At 40.6% G+C, this 20,972-nt stretch overlaps 2 protein-coding genes across 2 annotated transcripts in view; both read right to left on the bottom strand.

Moving 5' to 3' along the window:
* Window positions 1–18,803, bottom strand: part of LOC105536911 (cytochrome c oxidase assembly protein COX16 homolog, mitochondrial) — an 82,085-nt gene extending 63,282 nt beyond the window's left edge. Inside the window, exon 1 of the mRNA XM_011976396.1 lies at window positions 18,641–18,803. The gene's annotated coding sequence lies outside the window, so the exon portion shown is untranslated. The remainder of the gene's footprint in view (window positions 1–18,640) is intronic.
* Window positions 1–18,832, bottom strand: part of LOC105536912 (synaptojanin-2-binding protein) — a 46,159-nt gene extending 27,327 nt beyond the window's left edge. Inside the window, exon 1 of the mRNA XM_011976398.1 lies at window positions 18,641–18,832. Within this exon, the coding sequence (XP_011831788.1) occupies window positions 18,641–18,704 (64 nt within the window). The 5' untranslated portion in view covers window positions 18,705–18,832. The remainder of the gene's footprint in view (window positions 1–18,640) is intronic.
* Between the last annotated feature and the right edge of the window lie 2,140 nt (window positions 18,833–20,972).

Genomic DNA, 20,972 nt, shown 5'->3' with positions numbered 1-20,972 from the left:
AAGCTGCCCTCAGCACCCCCAGGATTGTCCTCATGCTTGTTGGTACCCAAAGTCTGGGGGGCCAAAGCAGCGGGGGGCTGGTGTATCAGCACTGCCCTAAGTGTGTGCACACTGGGCCCAGCTTTGACAGCACTCAGGTTGGCCCAAACCCTGCACTGAGATCAGAGCAGGTGCTTGGAGCAGGGAGAGGCCAGGCAGCAGGAAAAGACACCCCTGAGCCTGTGGGGGCAAGGGGAACCTTCCTGGGCCCTTGAGGGTGAAGAGTGCAAAAATGCCTAGGTCCTTGCACCTGGGAGGGCGGAGCTCTCATCTGCTCCATGAAGTGTGCAGCCAGCCCTAGTTGTGCCTCCTCACAGCCTGGGGTGGGAGCTCCAGGTCCTCACTGGGTCAGGGCCAATATCCAGGGCAGGAGTGACATCACCACAGGCTCTCCGCTGTGGCCCTGGTGCTGAGGGGTGGCCTGGGGCTCCCTGTCGCTTGGCTCACAGCCCTGCCTGTGGGGGGCCTCCAGGAGCAGATAGTGGGCCCCAGCCACGGCCACTGCAAGTGTCAGGCTCAGAAGTCACCATGATGCAGGGCGGACCCCGGGGATGAGGCCCCGTGGAGCCTGCTCCCAAGGTGCAAGAACCCAGTGCAGTGCCCTTGGTGGGGTGGGTGTGGTGGGTGATCTGCTGGCCAGGTTCCCAAAGCAGGTGCCGCTCCCACTTCCCACCCTGGGGCCCCAAAGTGCGGCCCCAGCTCTGTACCCCTGGCCCAGCCCCCATGCTCTGTGAATAAGCACGGCACTGCCCCAGGCCCAGCTTGGCCTCAGGGCCCCTCTCTGCTTAACTGCACTGCTCACCTGCGGGCACACGTCTCGGCCTGGCCCCATAGCACAGCCCCCAGGGCAGCAGGCTCCAGTGGGGTTCCTGCTTGTCCCTGGCTCCCGCTGGCTCCATGGAGCATGGCGCTGCCCCGGGTCCAGCCCCACCTCCTCTCCAAGCTCTCCCTGCAGTGACAGCAGGCAAGAGTGGCAATGCAGGGCCAGGGTCTGAAGCAACAGAGGCTTCGGACCTGGGGGTGAGTTTGGCCTGGCCATGTGAGGGTGGGGGACACACATTTGGCTGCCCCAGGGACACAAGGCACAGGGGACCCACCACTGCCACTGCTGATCCCGCAGCCGCTCCTGCTGTTACCGCCCACATCTCCCTGCTGCAGCCAGTGTGATGGCACTGCCATCAATTCCCCCTCTGAAGAGTAACATCTAACTGCTGTTAAGATAGGGACGATGACTGCTCTTAACTGCTTCATGCTGACAGGGGGTGTTGTTTTGTGGAAAACAGGAGATTTTCTCTCAGGGTCCTATCTAAGGGTCAGCTTCATGCTGACAGGCGTTGTTTTGGGGAAAACAGCAGATTTTCTCTCAGGGTCCTATCCAAGGGTGCCCAGTAAAAGGGAGCCATCATCCGAGGCTCCATTTCCATGACCATTTGGAGTTTGACGGCCCACCCCTTTTATTTCTTTTGAGCTGCAGTCAGAGATCACTGGTTGGTTCACCCCTACAATTGTCAAAAGCTGCAAAAAAGAGAAACATTTCCTTGACTCTGAAATACAAAACAAATGATCAGCAATGTTCCAAGCACAATTCAAAAAGGATTATTTCAGTCTTCCATCAGTTCAGATCACTCAGTCAACTCCTGTTCACAATCTCCAAAGTTATCACAAACCTGTACTCAAGGACTATAACCATCTTTTGAAGAGGATCAAAACAAGACAACAATTGTCTGTGAATGCCAAAATATCCTAGGGTCATTTCATTCAAAAACACAAATGACTAAGAAATTTGGTCACCTCTGTGGATTACAATAACCCAACACAATAACCCTAATTATGATTGACAGCATATACTCAGACATTTGGATTTTTGAAGTCTCATACAATTTTGGAACATACACTAATATTATTCACCAAAATATAACCTGAAGAAGACTAAACTCTATCTTTATCTTGACAATTCCTTTACAAATTTTTGTTAAAGAGTAGAACAGCACCTTAAGAAACCCTTGTGGTTTTATTCCAAAGTTCACTTTATTAAAAAACCAAACAATATCCTTTTAAATTCAGTCAGTATTCCCACACAGAATTTTGTTTTTAAGATTAACCTTTACAAACCTTCCACAATTTGTTTAAACCTTTAGCTTTATCTCACCTAATTTAAAACAATCATTTAACCCTCTAGGCAAAAATTTATATTCCCATGCCTTCTTATACTCTTACTAAAGACACATTTTACATTCTTTACACACCTTGCATGTAAATCTATTTTCAGTAGTCTCGATTACATGTTATAATGATAACTGTTAGCAATTCTTAATTCTGATGGAAAATCTGGTAAGTTATTTTAATTATTTACTTAGATGCAGATAAGGTTGATTTCCAACATAGGCGTGTGGCATGTTCTCCAGCCTTACCCAACTGTAAAGCAGGCAAGTTGAATAATTTTCAAAAGCCAAAGAAGCAGTTTATGACTTTTGAAAAGTTCATAAATTATGAAAAATTAAGCTTCAAAATTCGAGTGCTCTTTTTAGAAACACCAGCATGATTTAATATAACACTTATGGGACATCCTCTTGCAAATATCTAGGAAAGTGGACCCACCTAACTTGGGATGGTCATAAGCAGCAACAGCCAAAACAGGGATCCTCTGAAATGTATAAAATAATTCATTTGCAAGCACAAGAAGGGGGGGAAAAAAAGCTGGTTTTAGAACCATACAAACTGAATGAGAGACCTACCTTATAACTGTCTTGGTTAAAATCTGATAATAAGAATTTGAAAAGATTATTTTTTAGAGTTCTCTGATCAGAAGTCAGCTTACTTAGGGCTGGGCATGATGACTCACACCTGTAATCCCAGCACTTTGGGAGGCCAAGGAGAGAGGATCACTTCAGGTCAGGAGTTTGAGACCAGCCTGGGCAATGTAGTGAGACCCTGTCTCTTTAACATTTTTTTAAATACAAGAAAAAAAGTTTAATTAAAAGTAATATTTAGGCTATCTTTTGTGGGGGGGAAAGGACTTTCTGTTTTCCTCTCTTGGATCCCGGTTCTTGGCGGGTTTTTTTGTTTTTGTTTTCAGTCAATTGAGACCCCTTTTCAAATACGTTTGATCCCTTGAGTCCTCTGTTTGTTTCCAATCTTGCTGGCATAATTTTTCCTGAGAAAAGTATAAAACTTCACTGGCCTTTTACAAAATTTAAAATCTCCAGGCTCTTGCTCTGTTGCCCAGACTGGAGTACAGTGGCACAGCTCACTACAGCCTAAATCCCTCAAGCTCAAGTGATTCTCCCACCTCAGCCTCCCAAATAGCTGGGACTACAGGAGCACACCACCACACCCAGCTAATGTTTTTCTTTTCTTTTTTTATGTAGAGACAGGGTCTTGCTATTTTGCCCATGCTGGTCTCAAACTCCTGGCTCAAGTGATCCTCCCACCTCTGCCTCCCAAACAGTTAGGTTTACAGGCATGAGCCACTGTTCCTAGCTAAACTTGTTCTACTTCTTTCTACTCTGCTCTTCCTTCCTTTTGCTATTTTGGTAACACAGGAAGAAATCTAAAGGAGACTTCTAATGACTGACATCCCTTAAGGAACACAGAACACAGAAAAAACACACCATTTACTCCCTTTTTGGGGTATTCTGTCTTCTTGTGGAGTCTGAAAAGTCATGGACAGGTTCCTCTCATATCTAAAACTCTGCTCTCTTCCATACTGCATTACTTGATCTTGTTGGCTTTTGATAGTACCAGAGATTACTTTGTACTGTGAGAGAGACCTTTGTGTATGTTATGGCTGGTAAATCACTGACAAGAGCTACAATATGGAGGTGACCAACAGCAGTTGTTTATGGTGAATGGTTGTTACTACAGGCAGCTACTCATTTTATTTTATTTTTTTTAAACATTTAGGTAAGAAAGGTGTGGCTTAGTCACTTAGAGAAACGTCTTTGTAGTGAGGTGCACTACGGAAGTTTGTGCGGCCTGGTATCATGGCATTTTGCTCTTTGTGGAGACCCAAGATTCACTGTAAAAGTGGTTTCCTTGATTTGTAAAGATCCAGATGCACTGCCTTGCAAATGTGCCTGGTTTTTAGACACTTAATATCAGACCCTGAGGCAGTCCACACTGAGACAACAAGTGGTGCACCTGTAGTCCCAGGGAGGCTGAGGTGGGAGAATCACTTGGGTCCAGGAGCTCAAGACTAGCCTGGATAACATAATGAGAGCCTACCTTTTAAAAAAAAAAAAAAAAAAAAAAAAATAGCCAAGTGTGGTGGCGGGCACCTGTAATCCTGGCTACTCGGGAGGCTGAAAAAAAAAAAAAAAAAAAGGAAGAAGAAGAAACAAACAAACAAACAACGAAATTTTTTAAATGTATATGTATTAGGCCCTGGAAACTGGAAATACTTTCCTGGTCCCATTCATGAAAGGGCTCCACTTTGAAGTCAGTAATCTAATCAAGAAACAAACTAAGTATCTAACAAGATTAGTCTCCAAAATACAACTTTCTAGCACTGAGCTGGCTACTTTGAAACTCTATGTAAAATAAATTTACTTCTATAAAGGAAATCTCCATTTGTAAGGGCATCCCCCTATACCCAAGCAGCTAGAAATTTTTACAATGGGAAAGACACTGGCTTAAAGTTTACATAACAAACCTTACCTATGTTTAAAGATACTTTTCCTGGCAATCTTATCTTGATTGATTCTTTTTGTTTCAGCAAATAATGGTATATAGACATAAGTTCTGTGCCTCTGGGGGTATAAATTTTCACCTAAGAGTAATGTTTGCAATTTAGGGCTACCTAGTTAAACAACTGTTTAGGGCAATGAATTAAGTAATCAAGGAAGTGGTAGCCTAAACAGGGAGAGATTATTTGCAAACTAGCAAACGAAGAATCTTAGAATGCTATAAGATCTGCTTCTGTCTCTGTGTCTGCATGTCTCTATGTTTATGCATCATGTGTACGTGATATTTCACTAACAAAATACATGAAAACATTCTAATGAATTTGTCAGAGGCATTTAAACCAGAGCAACTCCATCTTGAATAGGGGGTAGGTAAAATAACGCTAAGACCTGCTGGGCTGCATTCCCAGTAAGTTAAGGGATTCTTAGTCACGGCGTGAAAAAGAAGGTTGGCACGAGATACAGGTCATAAAAACCTTGCTGATAAAACAGGTTGCTGTAAAGAAGCCAGCCAAAACCCACCAAAACCAAGATGGTGATGAGAGTGACCTCTGGTGGTCCTCACTGCTACACTCCCACCAGCGCCAAGACAGTTGACAAATGCCATGGCAATGTAGGAAATTACCCTATATGGTCTAAAAAGGGTAGGCATAAATAATCCACTCCTTCTTTAGCATATAATCAAGAAATAGCCATAAAAATGGGCAACCAGCAGCCCTCGGGGCTGCTCTGCCTATGGATTAGCCATTCTTTTATTTGTTTACTTTCTTAATAAACTTGCTTTCACTTTATGGACTCGCCTCAAATTCTTTCTTGTGTGAGATCCAAGAACCCTCTCTTCGGGTCTGGATCAGGACCCCTTTCCAGTAACAAAATGGCTTTAAAAGTAATCTCTTAAATCAAGTATTTTATCAGAAATACAGAAAGTAACTCAAATGCCTTTTAGTTCACATTACTAAAGTAAGACTACTTTGTTGGTTTAATGAAAATAGCTGTAGCTTCTGATCAGCAAAATATGCATGTATGTAATGTCAGGGTTTCACAAGCTGTGGAAACTATTAACAAAGAAATAACTTGAGGCCAGGCATGGTAGCTAACATCCATAAGTCCAGAAGCTCAAGACCAGCCTGAGCAACATGGCAAGATCCTGTCTCTACAAAAATAAAAAACAAAAAATAAATTAGCAGGGCATGGTGGTGCACTGCTATAGGTCTGCAGTGAGTCATAACAGCACCACTCTACTCCAGCCTAGGTGACAGGGCAAGACCCTGTCTTAAAGACAAACACAAAAATAAATAACTTGGGATGATGGCCAGCTTTGTTTAATGACCTTTTCAAGTCTAACTGTTAAGAATGAATAAATTAAATGAATGTAAATGGTATAAAAGTGTATACGCAAGTTTTTCATAATTTTAAGACTCTTTTTCAGAAACTTAAAATCATGTTATGCTAAATTAAATAACAGATAATTATAAAATGTCTAAGTCATTTATATGGTACAGAAAAGCTAAATATATTTAGATCTGTTAATAAACAGATTGAGAAGGTTATCTTTCTGGAAATTATGAAATGGTTCTATCTACAAATACTGGTATAAAACCGCTGAAAATTACCTTACTCCCTAGGTTCTTCACCGGAAATTAGGGTTACTAAGAGTTAAAGTTATAGTTAATATATACAATTAAAATTACTGAATACAAGAGAAACAATTCTAAATACAGTGCATATGAAGAAAGTAAGATGTGAAGAAAGTTGACAATAGAGATAACTTTTCTTTACATGGTAACTTTGTGTGGACAACAGGAGGAGGAAAGAAATGTAAATTAAATGATAAGGAGGGCCAGGTAGAGTGGTTCACGCCTGTAATTCCAGCACCTTGGGGGGCTGAGGTGGGTGGACTGCTTGAGTACAAAGTTCAAGATCAACCTGGGCAACATGGCAAAACCCCATCTCTACAAAAAATACAAAAAATTATCTAGGTGTGGTGGTGTGTGCCTGTAGTCCCAGCTATTCAGGAGGCTAAAGTGAGAGGACCATCAAAGCCTGGGAGAATGAGGCTGCAGTAGGCTGTGATCACGCCACTGCACTTCAAGTTGTGTGACAGGGTGAGACCCTGTCAGTCAATCAATCAATCAAATCAATCAATAAGAAAGAAGGAAATGTACATTTCTGTCTTAAGGAAGAACGCCAATATCAAAAAGTCAGCATAGGACAAAACTAAAGGTTTAAACAGATTGTAGGTTTATGGAAAAAAAAAAATGAATGAATGAATGATAATGGGGAAATAAATGTATAATAAATTTCCATTCTAAGGTAGAATGCCAATATCAAAGAGGAAGTATAGGACAAAACTGAAGGTTTGAACAGGTTGTATTAAGTTGGTGCAAAAGTAATGGCAAAAACCGCAATTACTTTTGTGCCAACCTAATAGAAGTTTTGTGGAACATGAATCGTATGAATTTTGTGAGTGATCAAGTTGGCTAAAATTAGAAGGGGATTATTTCACTTTTTAAAAAATTGAGCATCAAAATCAAAATTGAGCATTAATATCAAAAGCATACTGATGCAAGGCCAGAGTCAAAATAATGGGTTTTGGGGGCCACTGATCTGCTCTTTAATAGATTATAAAAGAGTTATGGGAATGTTGTGTGTTCACAGCTGATTGAGATTAAATGGATTTGTTTATTAAAGTTAGCTTTAGCATTAACAATATACTGATGCAAAGGTAGAATTTGGTTTTCTCTTTTAAACAATATTTTCATATACTAAGAGATAATAAAAGACTTGTTCACCTTTTGAGTAATCTACAAAAATGGAAAGAGAGAAAGATGTGTTGGTCTTGTGCTGTCTTTATTAGGTCTTTTGATTGTTTAGGAAACCAAGTCTCCTTTCTATTAAAGAATAAAGGTCTTTGCTTTCAATTATCACCTTGACTTAATTAATGACTATTATTTTATTGTGTCTTGTGATCTTGTTTTGATTAAGTGTTTTCAACCTGCATTATTTGACATGCTTTCCAAAACCAAATTTCAAATTCTAACATTAAGTCTTTTCCAAAAGGAACCCCTGGAAGGCCAACAGATATGTATTAGGCTTATATGTTAAAATCATATTGTTATAGTAGGTAGCCAGTCAGGCATAAGCAGGGCAGGAGGGGGCCTACCACCACACACACACACCAGGAGCATCAGGTTACCTTTGCAGAATAACACACTCAACAACTACAGAATAAACTCTATATTTAAAATGCTTATGAAACTGCCTTTCAAAAAATTGTAACTGAGAAAATTATGATGGTGAAAGAGAGCTGACCTAACTGACTCCATCTTGCTTCTAATATCCAAATTGTCCTTGTTCATTCCTGGGCATAGGCCAAACTAACTTTGGGAGGAACTTAGCTTACAGTTTAACTTTGAAACAAAGATAACAGTCCTTCGCTGAAATAAACCCCCTTCTTGCTTGGGGACTATATTGCCATTGCAGGACTAACAAATTAGCCACGAGATTAGAAATTATGATTTAGGAGTCATGCAGCTGGAGGCTGCAAGATTCTGAACTTCCCCAAATTGCTCCAGGGAATAACATCACGATTGTGAAACCTAAGATCAGTGCTTGTGATATTTTACAGACCCTGCACTCAATGGATCAGGCAGCACCACTTAGATCTATAAACTAGCTCATCTAGTCTTTGTAGTCCCCACCCAGGAAATGACACAGCACAAGAGGACAGCTTCAACTCCCTGTGATTTCATCTCTGACCTGATCAATCAGTACTCCCCACTTTCCGACCCTCCACCTGCCAAATTATCCTTTAAAACTCTGATCCCTGAGTTTTCAGGGAGACTGATAATAAAACTCCAGTCTCCTGTACAGCTAGCTCTGTGTGAATGAAACTCTTTCTCTATTGCAATTCCCCTGTCTTGATAAATTGGCTCCTCTAGGCAGCAAGCAAGAAGAACCCGTTGGGTGATTACACCTGCACTTCATTGAATCTGAATCATGCCTCAAAAAAGTTGAGATGAACCTGGTGATTATGTATAAAAATGCAAGCATTTTCAACATTTATTAATGACGCCTACTTATTAGGTTGGTGCAAAAGTAACTGTGGTTTTTGCTATTAAAAAATGGGAAAAACTGCAATTACTTCTGCACTAACTTAATATTAGTCAATAATAAAAGGCTAAAGTTTCTCAAAGCATCGATTTTGTATTAAGCAAAAAAAATTTGTTATAGTCTCCTCCTTACAGTAGACTTTTTCTACTATTTCGTAGGCAAATATGATAAAATGATTTTTAAAGAAATTCTAAGTATATCCCCAAGATAAAAATCAAAGTAAAAAAAAATGTAGAAGATGAAGTTTAAACTCAAAATCCCCATAATCTACTTTTCTAGCCATCTTTGGACATTCTCTACTTTGCATTATACAGTAAACAAAATTTAATATTTGCTATCGCTTTTCACCATATCATCCTCACCCATCCCCACCCACAGCTACTGCTTATCTCCATGACTTTGGATGTCTTCTTCCCTTTGCCTGAAAACATGAAATTACTTGTTTAATTGTCTCATTACCCTATTGCAATATTCATTCCTAGAAGACAAGGTAATTAGTTTATATTCATTTTTGTACTTCCTGTGCCAATACAGTACCTAGTACATATACAAAGCCCAACTGGAGTCAATTGACTGTTATTGGAATTGAAAATTACACCTAGGTCAGGAATTTCTAACATTTCCAGTTATAGGGAAACCTCGCAAGGGTAAAAATGTTTCTGGGAGCTTCTAACAGGTTTGGTTTTTTTTTTGTTGTTGTTGTTTGTTTGTTTTGGAAAGGACTATTGCAGTAATAGGGTTTTTTAATAAACTAAGGCATAAAAGGAGGGAAAAATAGAAATAGAAGCCCCATATCCCTGAAATTACTGACACAGCTTACCCTACCCTTCCTAGATGACTCAACTCTTGCCCCATAAAGTCTAATCCCCACATAGTAGTACCCTTAAAGTACTTCAATGAATTAAATGAGTTGTTTTGTGGTAAAGTGCTTAAGACAGTACCTGGTACAGAATCGTCACTACAAATGTATTTATAAAACAAAAATCGGCTGGGCGCGGTGGTGCACACCCGTAATCCCAACACTTTGGGAGGCCAAGATGGGTGGATCACCTGAGATCAGGAGTTAGAGACCAGCCTGGCCAACATGATGAAACCCCATCTCTACTTAAAATACAGAAAAATCGGCCAGGCGTGGTGGTAAGCGCCTGTAATCCCAGCTACTTGGCAGGCTGAGGCAGAATTGCTTGAACCTGGGAGGCAGAGGTTGCAGTTAGCCGAGACCACGCCACTGCACTGCAGCCTGGGCAACAAGAACAAAACTCCATCTCAAAAGAAAAAAAAAAAATCATTTAATCCTCACAACTCTATAAGTAGATTCTAATAATACTCTCACGTTATAGCTGAGGAAACTGGGGCAGATAGAAGTGAGGTGATTTGCACAAGGTTACACAGTTAGTGAGTGATAGAGTAAGGATCTGAACTCAAGCATTCTGGCATTTTTTCTTTTCTGAGACCGAGTCTCGCTGTGTCGCCCAGGCTGGAATGCAGTGGCACAATCTCAGCTCACTGCAACCTTCACCTCCTAGGTTCAAGCAATTCTCCTGCCTCAGCCTCCCAAGTAGCTAGGACTACAACAACCTCAAACTCCTGGGCTCAAGCAATTCTCCCACTTCAGCTTCCCAAGTAGTTAGGACTACAAGCATGCACCATCAAACACAGCTAATATTTTGTTTTGTTTTGTTTTTATGGCAGAGGTGGGAGTCTCGCTATGTTGCCCAGGCTGGTCTTGAAATTCTGGCCTCAAGCAGTCATCCTCCTAGATCTCCCAAAGTGCTTGGATTACAGGCAAGAGCCACAGTACCTGGCTTGAATTGCAAAATTCTTAAAAACAGGGATCATTTTTTATTCTTTATTCTAGTGTCCATGATTCCTAATCATAGGGTAGGCACATAATAAATGCTAAATACATTTTTAAAAATAGTTTTACTTTACTTTTCAGTCTTCTGAAACCAGCAGTTCTGACCCTATCATCTAAGTATGTTTGGCTATTTTTCCCTCAATAAATAATTGTGTACTTATCACATGTAATCATTGACCACTTTTTTGCCTAGTCACATGGCTTCACAAAATGTTTCTGCAGTTGAACATCTATCAGCTTGCCTTTCTATTTTCCCAATGTAATTCCTAGATTTTTTACTGTAGTTTTTCTTAAGTATTGTTTTGAAAAGATCTTAATAGGATCTGAAAAGATCTTAATAAAGATCCTTGAAGTAATCTTTAGAGAATTATTCCATTTACCTGACTCTCTCCAAGAGGTGTTCCATCTACTCCTTCTCCTTGTTTCTGGTATCTTAGCCAGTTTCCTATCCCTCATAATACAATGTGCCCATCCTCATTCTCTCTCGAATTGTATTTAGTGAAGAACCATGTATACCAGTTTTTGAAAGCTGAAACAGATCATGTTACTGCTTCTCTTTATTTAAAACATCCCATTATGGCAGGCACAGTGGCTCATGCCTGGAATCCCAGCACTGTGGGAGGCTGAGGCGGAGGATCACTTGAGCCCAGGAGTCCAAGGCATGACTAGGCAACATAGTGAGATCTCATCTCTACAAATAATTAAAAAAAAAAAAAAAAGTAATCAAGCGTGCTGGCGCATGTCTGTAGTCCCAGCTACTCAGCAAGCTGAGGCAGGAGGATCACCTGAGCCCAAGAGGTCGAGGCTGCAGTGAACTGTCATAGTGCCACTGCACTCCAGCCTGGGTGACAGAGTGAGACCCTGTCTCAAAAATAAATAAGTACGTCGGGTGTGGTGGCTCACACCTGTAATCTCAGCACTTTAGGAGGACGAGCGGGTGAATAACTTGAGCTCAGGAGTTTCAGACCAGCCTGGGCAACATCATGAAACCCTGTCTCTATGAAAAATACGGCTAATAAAAACATTAGGTGTGGTGATGCACGCCTGTAGTCCCAGCTACTTGAGGGGCTGAGACAGGAGGATCACTTGTACCCAAGAGGTCAAGGCTGCAGTGAGCCAAGATCGTGCCACTGCACTCCAGCCTGGGTGACAAAGTGAGACCCTGTGTCACAAATAAATAAATATAAAAACATTCCATTATATTATTCTTACATCTATTGGTTTGCTCAGTCATTTCATGAACATTTACTGACCACCGTGTGTCATGCACTAGACAAAGCATTAAAAAAACATTAAAGACACATGCATGTGTGTGTTCACTACAGCACTATCCACAATAGCAAAGACATGGAATCAACCTAAATGTCCATCAATGGTAGACTGGACAAAGAAAATGTGGTACATATACAACATGGAATACTTTGCAGCCATGAAAAAGAACAAGATTATGTCCTTCGCAGGAACATGGATGCAGCTGGAGGCCGTTATCCTTAGCAAACTAACAAAGGAAGAGAAAACCAAATACCACACATTCTCATGTATAAGTGGGAGCTAAATAATAAGAACACATAGACACATAGAGGGGAACAACAGACACTGTGGCCTACTTAGGGTGGAGATTGGGAGGAAAGAGAGAATCAGGAAAAATAACTAATGGGTACCAGCTTAATACCTGGTACAAATCTGTAGAACAAACCCACATGACACTGTTTACCTATATAACAAACCTATACATGTACCCCTGAACCTAAAATAAAAGTCAAATGAAAGAAAATAAAATATATGTTGTTTGAATCAGAAGAGCTCAAAGTGAAGTAGAAGGAGGAGACATAAGTGAGAAAGCAAACAGAAAAAAAAAAAAAGTTATTTATAGTGATTCAGAGCTTGGAATTTTAAGTCACACAGACCTGGATCCAAATCTGCACTTAAAAGAGTTATATAATGCAGAAGTCAAGGTTTCCTCATCTCTGAAATGGGGATAATAACCATTTCATCTCTTCCTTTTTAGGAGGGGACAAGATAAAGTGCTTAGCTTGGCAATACATGGGAATATGTTACAGGCAATCTATAAATGATGTATAATATAGACATTAAGAGAACATCTATCCCGGGTAAAGACTGCTTCCTGGAGGAGGTAACTCTTGAACTGAGTCCTAATCAATGATTAGGAAGTAGAAAGAATCCAGATAGAACCTCAGAGAAAGGTTAAGTTTCCATACTAACACTAAAGACTCTCCATAATCTGATCTCCACCTACTCAGGTTACTACTCAGCTACTTCTTCTCTCTTGAATCTCCTAAAGGAAACTTCCCTTTTGTCCAGGCCAGTTTGCTCACTAACCTCAGAATATGCTCTGCTTATTTTCTTCTCTCTATTATTGTTTATGCCATACTCATCCCTGACTCTGGCCCTAGCCTAAAGCCTGCCCATTCCAGAAGACCCACAAGTTCCATCTTTTAATTGACCATTTTAATGGTTCTCAGCAGTGGCTGCATTCTTGAATTTTCCCAACACAGGGTCAGATTACCATGCTCCTTTCCACATTTCCTTTGCCCTCCCACTAACTACCTGCTCATCATTTTCCTTAACTATCTGCACCTTTGCAGTGAGATTTAATTTTTCATATGTGGACATCATATCTCTACTGAATTGTAAACTCCATGAAGGTGAGACTTCTTGTAAGCAAGAGAAAATAGAGCAAGGATATAGCATTTAGTCTCACATCCATTTGATATGTGAAGAAAGGAACAGATCAGAAAACTACTAGCAACAGTTTCAGTTAGCATGAAACCCAAAGCTTATGACAGGTCTACAAGGGCTTAAATGATAGAATTTAATGGGGCATCTTGATTTTTGTTACTTAACCTTGATATGCCCTCAGCTCTATCAAAAGCAAGCAATAAAAACTTTCCACCGTAGGTTGTGTTAGTCATTTAAGATGCCTCAAATGCTTCTGGGAGTAAGGCATGATATAATAAAATAAAGGTCAGGGGAAAGGTTGGCAGTCAACTTCTTAAACATGGCTATTGCCGTGGAAAGTAGTATATGGTATAGCAGAATTAACACACCTGGGTTAAAATCCTTTGAAATTTACTAGCATTAGAAACTGGGCAAGTCTTTAACCTCTCTCAGGCAATTTCCCAATCTAATAATGTGGATTAAATATTTACCACTCAGGGTTGCTGTGAAGATTAAATGAGTATGTATGTATGTATAGTATATATGCGGTATATATAATATATGTATATGTAGTAATTAGCACACTACCAGAAAGACAATACCTCCTTTAGCAGTCATTATTAAAACACTGCCATCAACCCATCATCTTTTCCAAAGCCTTTAAAGAAAGTAAGAAAATAAATATTCTCTTCCCTCTTTAAAGATGGCATATCAGGAGTAACTTGCGGAAACCCACTGGAGACTCGGACCTAAAAATAAGATTCCTAATCATAGCACTCAATGTACAGTAAGGTTGTCTTTATGGACAATCTCTTACCTGTTGCAGTGTAAAAAAAAACACATTAAGAGTCTTGTCATACTTTTTAGAGTAACTGAGTTTTAAGACTTATTAAGAGACTTTCAATTTGATAAAGAAAAAGTGAGAGCCTTAGACACTATAATCAAGCTATAGGAAAAAAAAACAGCGTTCCACAAAAGATAAAAGATAAACTGTTCAACCCTTGAAGACATTTGAGATTGTAGCCACTGCCTTTGAAATTCTTCAGCTCATACTATTAGTCCAAAATGGCAGGAATCAAATAACAAAAACAAAACAAACAAAGCCCCAAATGGTAGGAGTCATAAAATAACATGTGGAATGAGCCAAAGAATTATGAACTCTTGGAGATGGAAGAGACCTCTGAAGTCATCTAGCCCAAGTCCCTCCTTACAGTCGAGAAAGCAGACAACAGGAGAGATTCCATGCTATTAGGCTGGTGCAAAAGTAATTGCGGTTCTGCCATTGAAAGCAGTGGTACTTATGGCTGGGTGGGGTGGCTCACGCCTGTAATCCCAACACTTTGGGAGGCCAAGGTGGGTGGATCACTTGAGGTCAGGAGTAAAGACCAGCCTGGTCAACGTGGTGAAACCCTGTCTGTACCAAAAATACAAAAATTACCCGGGCGTGGTGGCAAATGCCTGTAATCCCAGCTACATGGGAGGCTGAGGCAGGAGAATTGCTTGAATCTGGGAGGCAGAGGTTGCAGTGAGCCAAGATCGTGCCACTGCACTCCACCCTGATGACAGAGCGAGACTGTGTCTCAAAAAAAAAGAAAACAAAAGAAAGTAATTGTACTTTTGCACTAACCTAATACATGTCAAGCTTCTTTTGCCTCTTCACTATTGTCGTAATTTCCCCGAGATTTCATTACTTCCCTTGCAGTAAGCAGATCAGTCAGGAACAGGTTCGACTGCCTTATAATATGGACCCAAACACCAGAAATATCCACAATTCTTGTCCCTGACAGAACATAAATGGGCAATGGCACACATGTTCTTGGACCTGATTAAACCATCAGGTTGCAGAGTACACAGCTGTACAAAGAGTGGACAATGCTGTCTACAAAAGAAATGCACACTTAGAATTAGAGGATTTTCATATTTCTTCTATAGAAAGAAAGATCCTTATGGGACTACCAAAATTATGTGGAAGTTTCTAGTGGTGATTAGTTTCTAGTGATATTTTGTTTCTAGTGGTATTTTGAGACAGTCTCCTTCCTATTTATCTTCAGGATCATACCAGGAAGAAAAGCTGAATTAGACTCTGAGAAGAAGAGTATCACATACTAGGAAACCAGTTCCGATAAGTGATTAACATGAAACATTTCCTTGTTAACTGAACCAACCAAATTTCAAATGACTGTTTTCACCCAAGTTCATTCCTAAACTTGAGGCTTTACTCTCCCAGTAAGTTCACTGACTTACATAATTAATACATGCAAATGCTTATGAAAATTTAGGAAGCCACTGAGTGAATAAATACATTCATTTATAATAAATATGTGATACAGAAATCAAACCATTTTTGGGTGAAATATACTAGCTAGATATAATTATTCCCTTTAATTAGTCCTTGAAGCTTGTCCTAATGCCAATGTTTTGAGAAAATACTAACACTAGGAAATTTATGACTGCAAATGCCAAAAAAAATGAAGTGAAATTATACTGAATTTTTAAAAGATTTCATGTTTAGAACAAGAGATAATATCAGGGTCCTGCTCTGCTTTAGACAGGAGATCTGAAAATACTGTGGCTGCCCCAGCAAAAAGACTATGTCAAAGTACATTAAATTCTTAAGCAAAAGGCAAGAATCAAATCTCAAGCATCTGGAGAGGTAGTAAAATAACTGAAGATATTTAGGATAAAGAAGAAAGAGGCAAAACAGGAGCAGAACAACTAGAGCCTTTAAATAAATACCTGGACAGCAATCAGAAAAGGAACTAGCATTGTTTTAGTTGGTCTAAGAGAACAAGTTACCAATGGATTAAAAGTACAAAAAAACAGACTTTGGTTTAAAAGTAACTCTCTGTTAGCTCAAAAGTCAATAAATATTAACAGTGCGTGAAGGATAAATTTACATAAAATAGCAAAAAAATGAATCCAAGAAACTTGGGCATACCAAATGAACCTTTGACAAAAGTTTAGGTGCACATAATCCATGACACTAATCCATTAAGATTAGTGATAGGCCAGGCATCGTGGCTCATGACGGTAATCCCAGCACTTTGGGAGGCCAAGGTAGGAGGACTGCCTGAGTCCAGGAGTTCAAGACCAGCCTGGGCAACAAAGCGAGACCTCGTCTCTAAAAAAAATAATAATAATATTAATAATGATATTAGTTATGGGTTATATTACAATAAGTAAAACCAACTTCCAATTATTTATAATAGAAAGGAAGGCCAGGCACAGTGGCTCACACGTGTAATCCCAGGACTTCGGGATGCAGAGGTGGGTGGATCATTTAAACTCTGGAGTTCGAGACCAGCCTGGGCAATGTAGTAAAACATTGTCTCTACCAAAAATACAAAAAAATTAGCCGGGCCTGGCAGTGCACACCCATGGTACCAGTTACTCAGGAGGCTAAGGTGGGAGGATTGCTTGAGCCTAAGAGGGAGAGGCTGCAGTGGGCTGAGATCATGCCACTGCACTCCAGCCTGGGCAACAGAGTGAGACCCTGTCTCAAAAAAGAAAGGAAAAAGAAAGAAAGAAAAGAAAAAAAGACACAAAGTATGGATAATTCTGAAAGTTATATTTTATAAAGAATAATCTATCCATGATGATTAAGCTACTGCAGAACTGCAGTGAGAAAAGGTGATGGGCTGTCCTAGGTGGTGGCAAGGGAAAAAGGAGTGAAAGGATTTCAGGAACATTTCAGAGATGGGGCTCATAGTACCTGATGATTTATTAGAGACTCTTGGAATATAGTATTAGTAGGATCTACTGTGTCAGTGTAGCTATTTATCCATTAACAATAACAACAGTACCCCCTCTTTTCCTTTCTCCGCCATCGTGGTGTGTTCTTGCTTCCACTTCTCGCCATGTCTTCTCACAAGACTTTCAGGATTAAGCGATTCCTGGCCAAGAAACAAAAGCAAAATCGTCCCATTCCCCAGTGGATTCGGATGAAAACTGGAAATAAAATAAGGTACAACTCCAAAAGGAGACATTGGAGAAGAACCAAGCTGGGTCTATAAGGAATTGCACATGAGATGGCACATATATTTGTGCTGTCTGAAGGTCACGATCACATTACCATATCAAACTGAAAATGTCACCACTCTCTGGAGAGTTCGACGTATTTTCCTCTCTGAATCTATTATGAATGCATTGGTTGGCTGGGTTCCGTAATAAATATGTGAGGCCTTTCATTCCAAAAAAAGAAAAAAAACAATAACAATAGTAGGAAACACATACTGCTTACCATAGGTCAGGCAATATTGTAAACATTTTTCATAGATTAACTCATTTCATTCTCACAACACTATGAAGTATATTTATAACCATCCCCATTTTACAGATGATAACCTAAGGCTTACATCAGTTAGGTGAGCCAATAAGTATCAAAGAATCAGTAAGCGGTTAGATACAAGATTTGAACCCAGATACTGTAATTCCAAAGCTAAAGCTCTTAATCGATCAACTAAATAGCTGTAAAGGAAAATAAACAAAGTCGAAAGAAGGCAGAATGTAGTAATGTCAAGAGCCCAGTTTAATGAAGAGCCTCAGTGGGGTAAGAGGACAGCAGTTTGGCTGCTCAAAATCACATGAGGTGTTCATAAAAAAAACTTAAATAAATAAATAAATAAATAAAATAAATCCGTACTGAATCCAAATCCCTGCAGATAGGAGATAAGAATCAACTTTTTTTCTTTTTTCTTTTTTTTTTTTTTAAAGCCCTAGGAAATTTTGTGGCGGAACCAAGTTTGAGAACCTGTGTAATAAAAGATTTCTAAGGGCTCTTCCTGCTTTAACATTCTAGTTGGCACTGTAAATGAATTTCCCAGAAATCAAAGGAGCGAGGGAGGGATCCTAGCTGCAGGAAAACGGCTATGCATTCAGAGTCTACACCGCTTATGCTCCCATTTTACTAAACGGTCCCTCATAGGGTGAAGGATAGAACAGGCAACGGTAGGAAGGATGTGGTGTCCACGACAAGCAGGCTAAAAAAGTAGACTTTTAAAAAGACTTTTCTAGCACGATTTGCAGAAAGAACCCTTTCGTGACTATATATATTTGTGGTCATCCGACTGGATTTTGAGGTGGATTCCTCAGATCCGTATCTGGCTAATGATGGATTTCAACATATTTTCTCTAAGCACCCCAAAGCGTTGCACGAAACCTCTAGGTTGGGGCCTGCCCCGAGGCCAGGTGAATCCGGCTCAGCAGCAGAGATGTCTGCAATTACACCCTCTAATCCCCTACTATCAGATATGACCCGTTCCGCACATACCTGAGGGTCCTCTGGTAAGATTGATCTCTTCCTCAGCGACCAAATAAACCACTCTTCCGTTCATGATTTACAGCTCGTCTGGCTTCCTACTCGGGTCAGCTGGAGTTCCGCACAGGAGAAGGTGAATCAATCTCGGCGCTACTGCCCACAGCACAGCACTTTCGGTTTCAGCAGCCTCGAGACCCGGAAAAGGAAGCCCGAAGGACTCAGAGCGCTGGGAATGCTGGGAATCGTGGTTCCTACCGCCAACGGATTGCAGTTTCTCACCAGTTCCCAAGGCCACGCATGAGGTGAGCAAGGGGCAAGTTATTCTAATTTGCCATTGGAAGGAGGTGGGAAGGGGGTGGCTAGTAAAAGTAAGGGACCTAAATAAATTGATATTGTCGAGAAAAAAATTTTAAAAAAAATCCCCTGCCATCCTAGAAAATCTCCACAAATTTAGAAAAGAAAAAAAAGTTGTATTATTCTGTAAACATCGAACCAGACCGGAATGAGTGTAACAGGCAATCCACTAATGAGATTGCAAAGAGAGACAAAAATATCACCTTTTATGTAGCTAAAGCACACGCACATTCTCAAGTAAGACGAGTTAACATGGTTTGATATTCAATTTTTGGTAGTTCACCGTTGGAGTGGCCGTCTGTGTTGGTTAATTGCCTTTATCCAAAGGAAAAATAAAACGTTATCTCTGTGACAAACAGCTACTTACGGCTTGGAGCAAGTCGCTTAGGGTAACTCCCGCGAGCGTGGATCATAGGGGCACTGTCTACCTTGATACTTACATTTCAAGGAGTTGGCTCCCGGGACCTGAAGAAAAAGATTCCTGGGTCCTATCTGACAAGAGGCTTATTTAGCTTTTAAAAAAGTTACACACACACACACACACACACACACACACACGCACACACACACGGATTATAATTAGAATTTGCTCAAGAAAATTTTTTAAGAAAGGGGACTAGTGGAATGGCTCATCCTTTTGGCAACTGGGAAAATTCAGTCTTTTTAATGTTTTAACTCTTACAATAAGGTTAACGCACGACTTAGGTATAACTTTACGCCAGTCTTCCTGACTTTTGGAATGAGATATTCCAAACTGAACTTGAATGAAACTTCAGGGGTCAAAAACACAAAAGCCTAAAGAACCAGGAAGGTGACAACCTTGTGAAGCAACCTGGAGTTAGACCACAGCGATTGGTGGGGATCTTAGAGGAGTAGAAAGTGCAAGGCCAATAGAAAGTGCAACATTCAAATTTATAGTAAAAAACCAAAGCAGCAGCAACTATGTTTACCAAACAGAAGGAGATAGGGGCAGATTCGGCAGGAAGGCCTCTTGTTTGCTCACTCTGAGAGAAGTAAAGATGGAATAGTGGAGGCTGGGCGCAGTGGTTCACGCCTGTAATCCCAGCACTTTGGGAGGCTGAGGTGGGTGGATCACCTGAGGTCAGAAGTTCAAGACCAGCCTGGTCAACATGGTGAAACCCCGTCTCTACTAAATATACAAAAAATTAGCTAGGCGTGGTGGTGGGCGCCTATAATCCCAGCTACTAGGGTGGCTGAGGCAGGAGAATTGCTTGAACCCCGGTGGTGGAGGTTGCAGTGAGCTGAGATTGTGCCATTGTGCTCCAGCCTGGGCAACAAGACCAAAACTTCGTCTCCAAAAAAAAAGATGGGGCAGTGGAAATAACACAGATTATGACTTACAACCTGGGCTCAAGTTTCCATTCCATTCCCTTAAACTTGTCTGTCTTTGAGCAAGGAATCCTACATCTCTGAACTCTGTTTATATGCTCTTTATATGTTGGTTGGATGAGTGAAAAAAATTATCATTATAAAAGGCAGAGAATGATAAATTTAAAAAGTAAAATATAAATAAATGACATTGGGGGCTGGGTGCCGTGACTCACACCTATAATCCCAGCACTTTGGGAGGCTGAGGTGGGCGGATCACTTGAGGCCAGGAGTTCGAGAGCAGCCTGGCCAACATGGTGAAACCCCATCTCTACCAAAAATGCAAAAAAATTAGCCAGGTGTGGTGGTGCGGGCCTGTGGTCCCAGCTACATGGGAGGCTGAAGCAGGAGAATCACTTGAACTCAGAAGGCAGAGGTTGCAGTGAGCAGAGATCGTGCCACTGCACTCCAGACTGGGTGTCAGAGCGAGACTCCATCTCAAAAAATAAAGAAAGAAAATAAAATAAATGACATTGGAATGCCAAGAGAGAAAAGATCAAATAGAAATGGGGGAAAATCAAGAAGTCATCAATGAGGAGATTTGTAAGGAAAAAAAACACAGGGTTTCTTTTAGACCACTGTGGGGGTGGGGGTGGGGGAA

This window comes from Mandrillus leucophaeus, unplaced genomic scaffold (assembly GCF_000951045.1).
Source record: "Mandrillus leucophaeus isolate KB7577 unplaced genomic scaffold, Mleu.le_1.0 Scaffold1651, whole genome shotgun sequence".
Taxonomy (NCBI): Eukaryota; Metazoa; Chordata; class Mammalia; order Primates; family Cercopithecidae; genus Mandrillus; species Mandrillus leucophaeus.
This window is presented reverse-complemented; position numbering and strand designations above follow the sequence as displayed.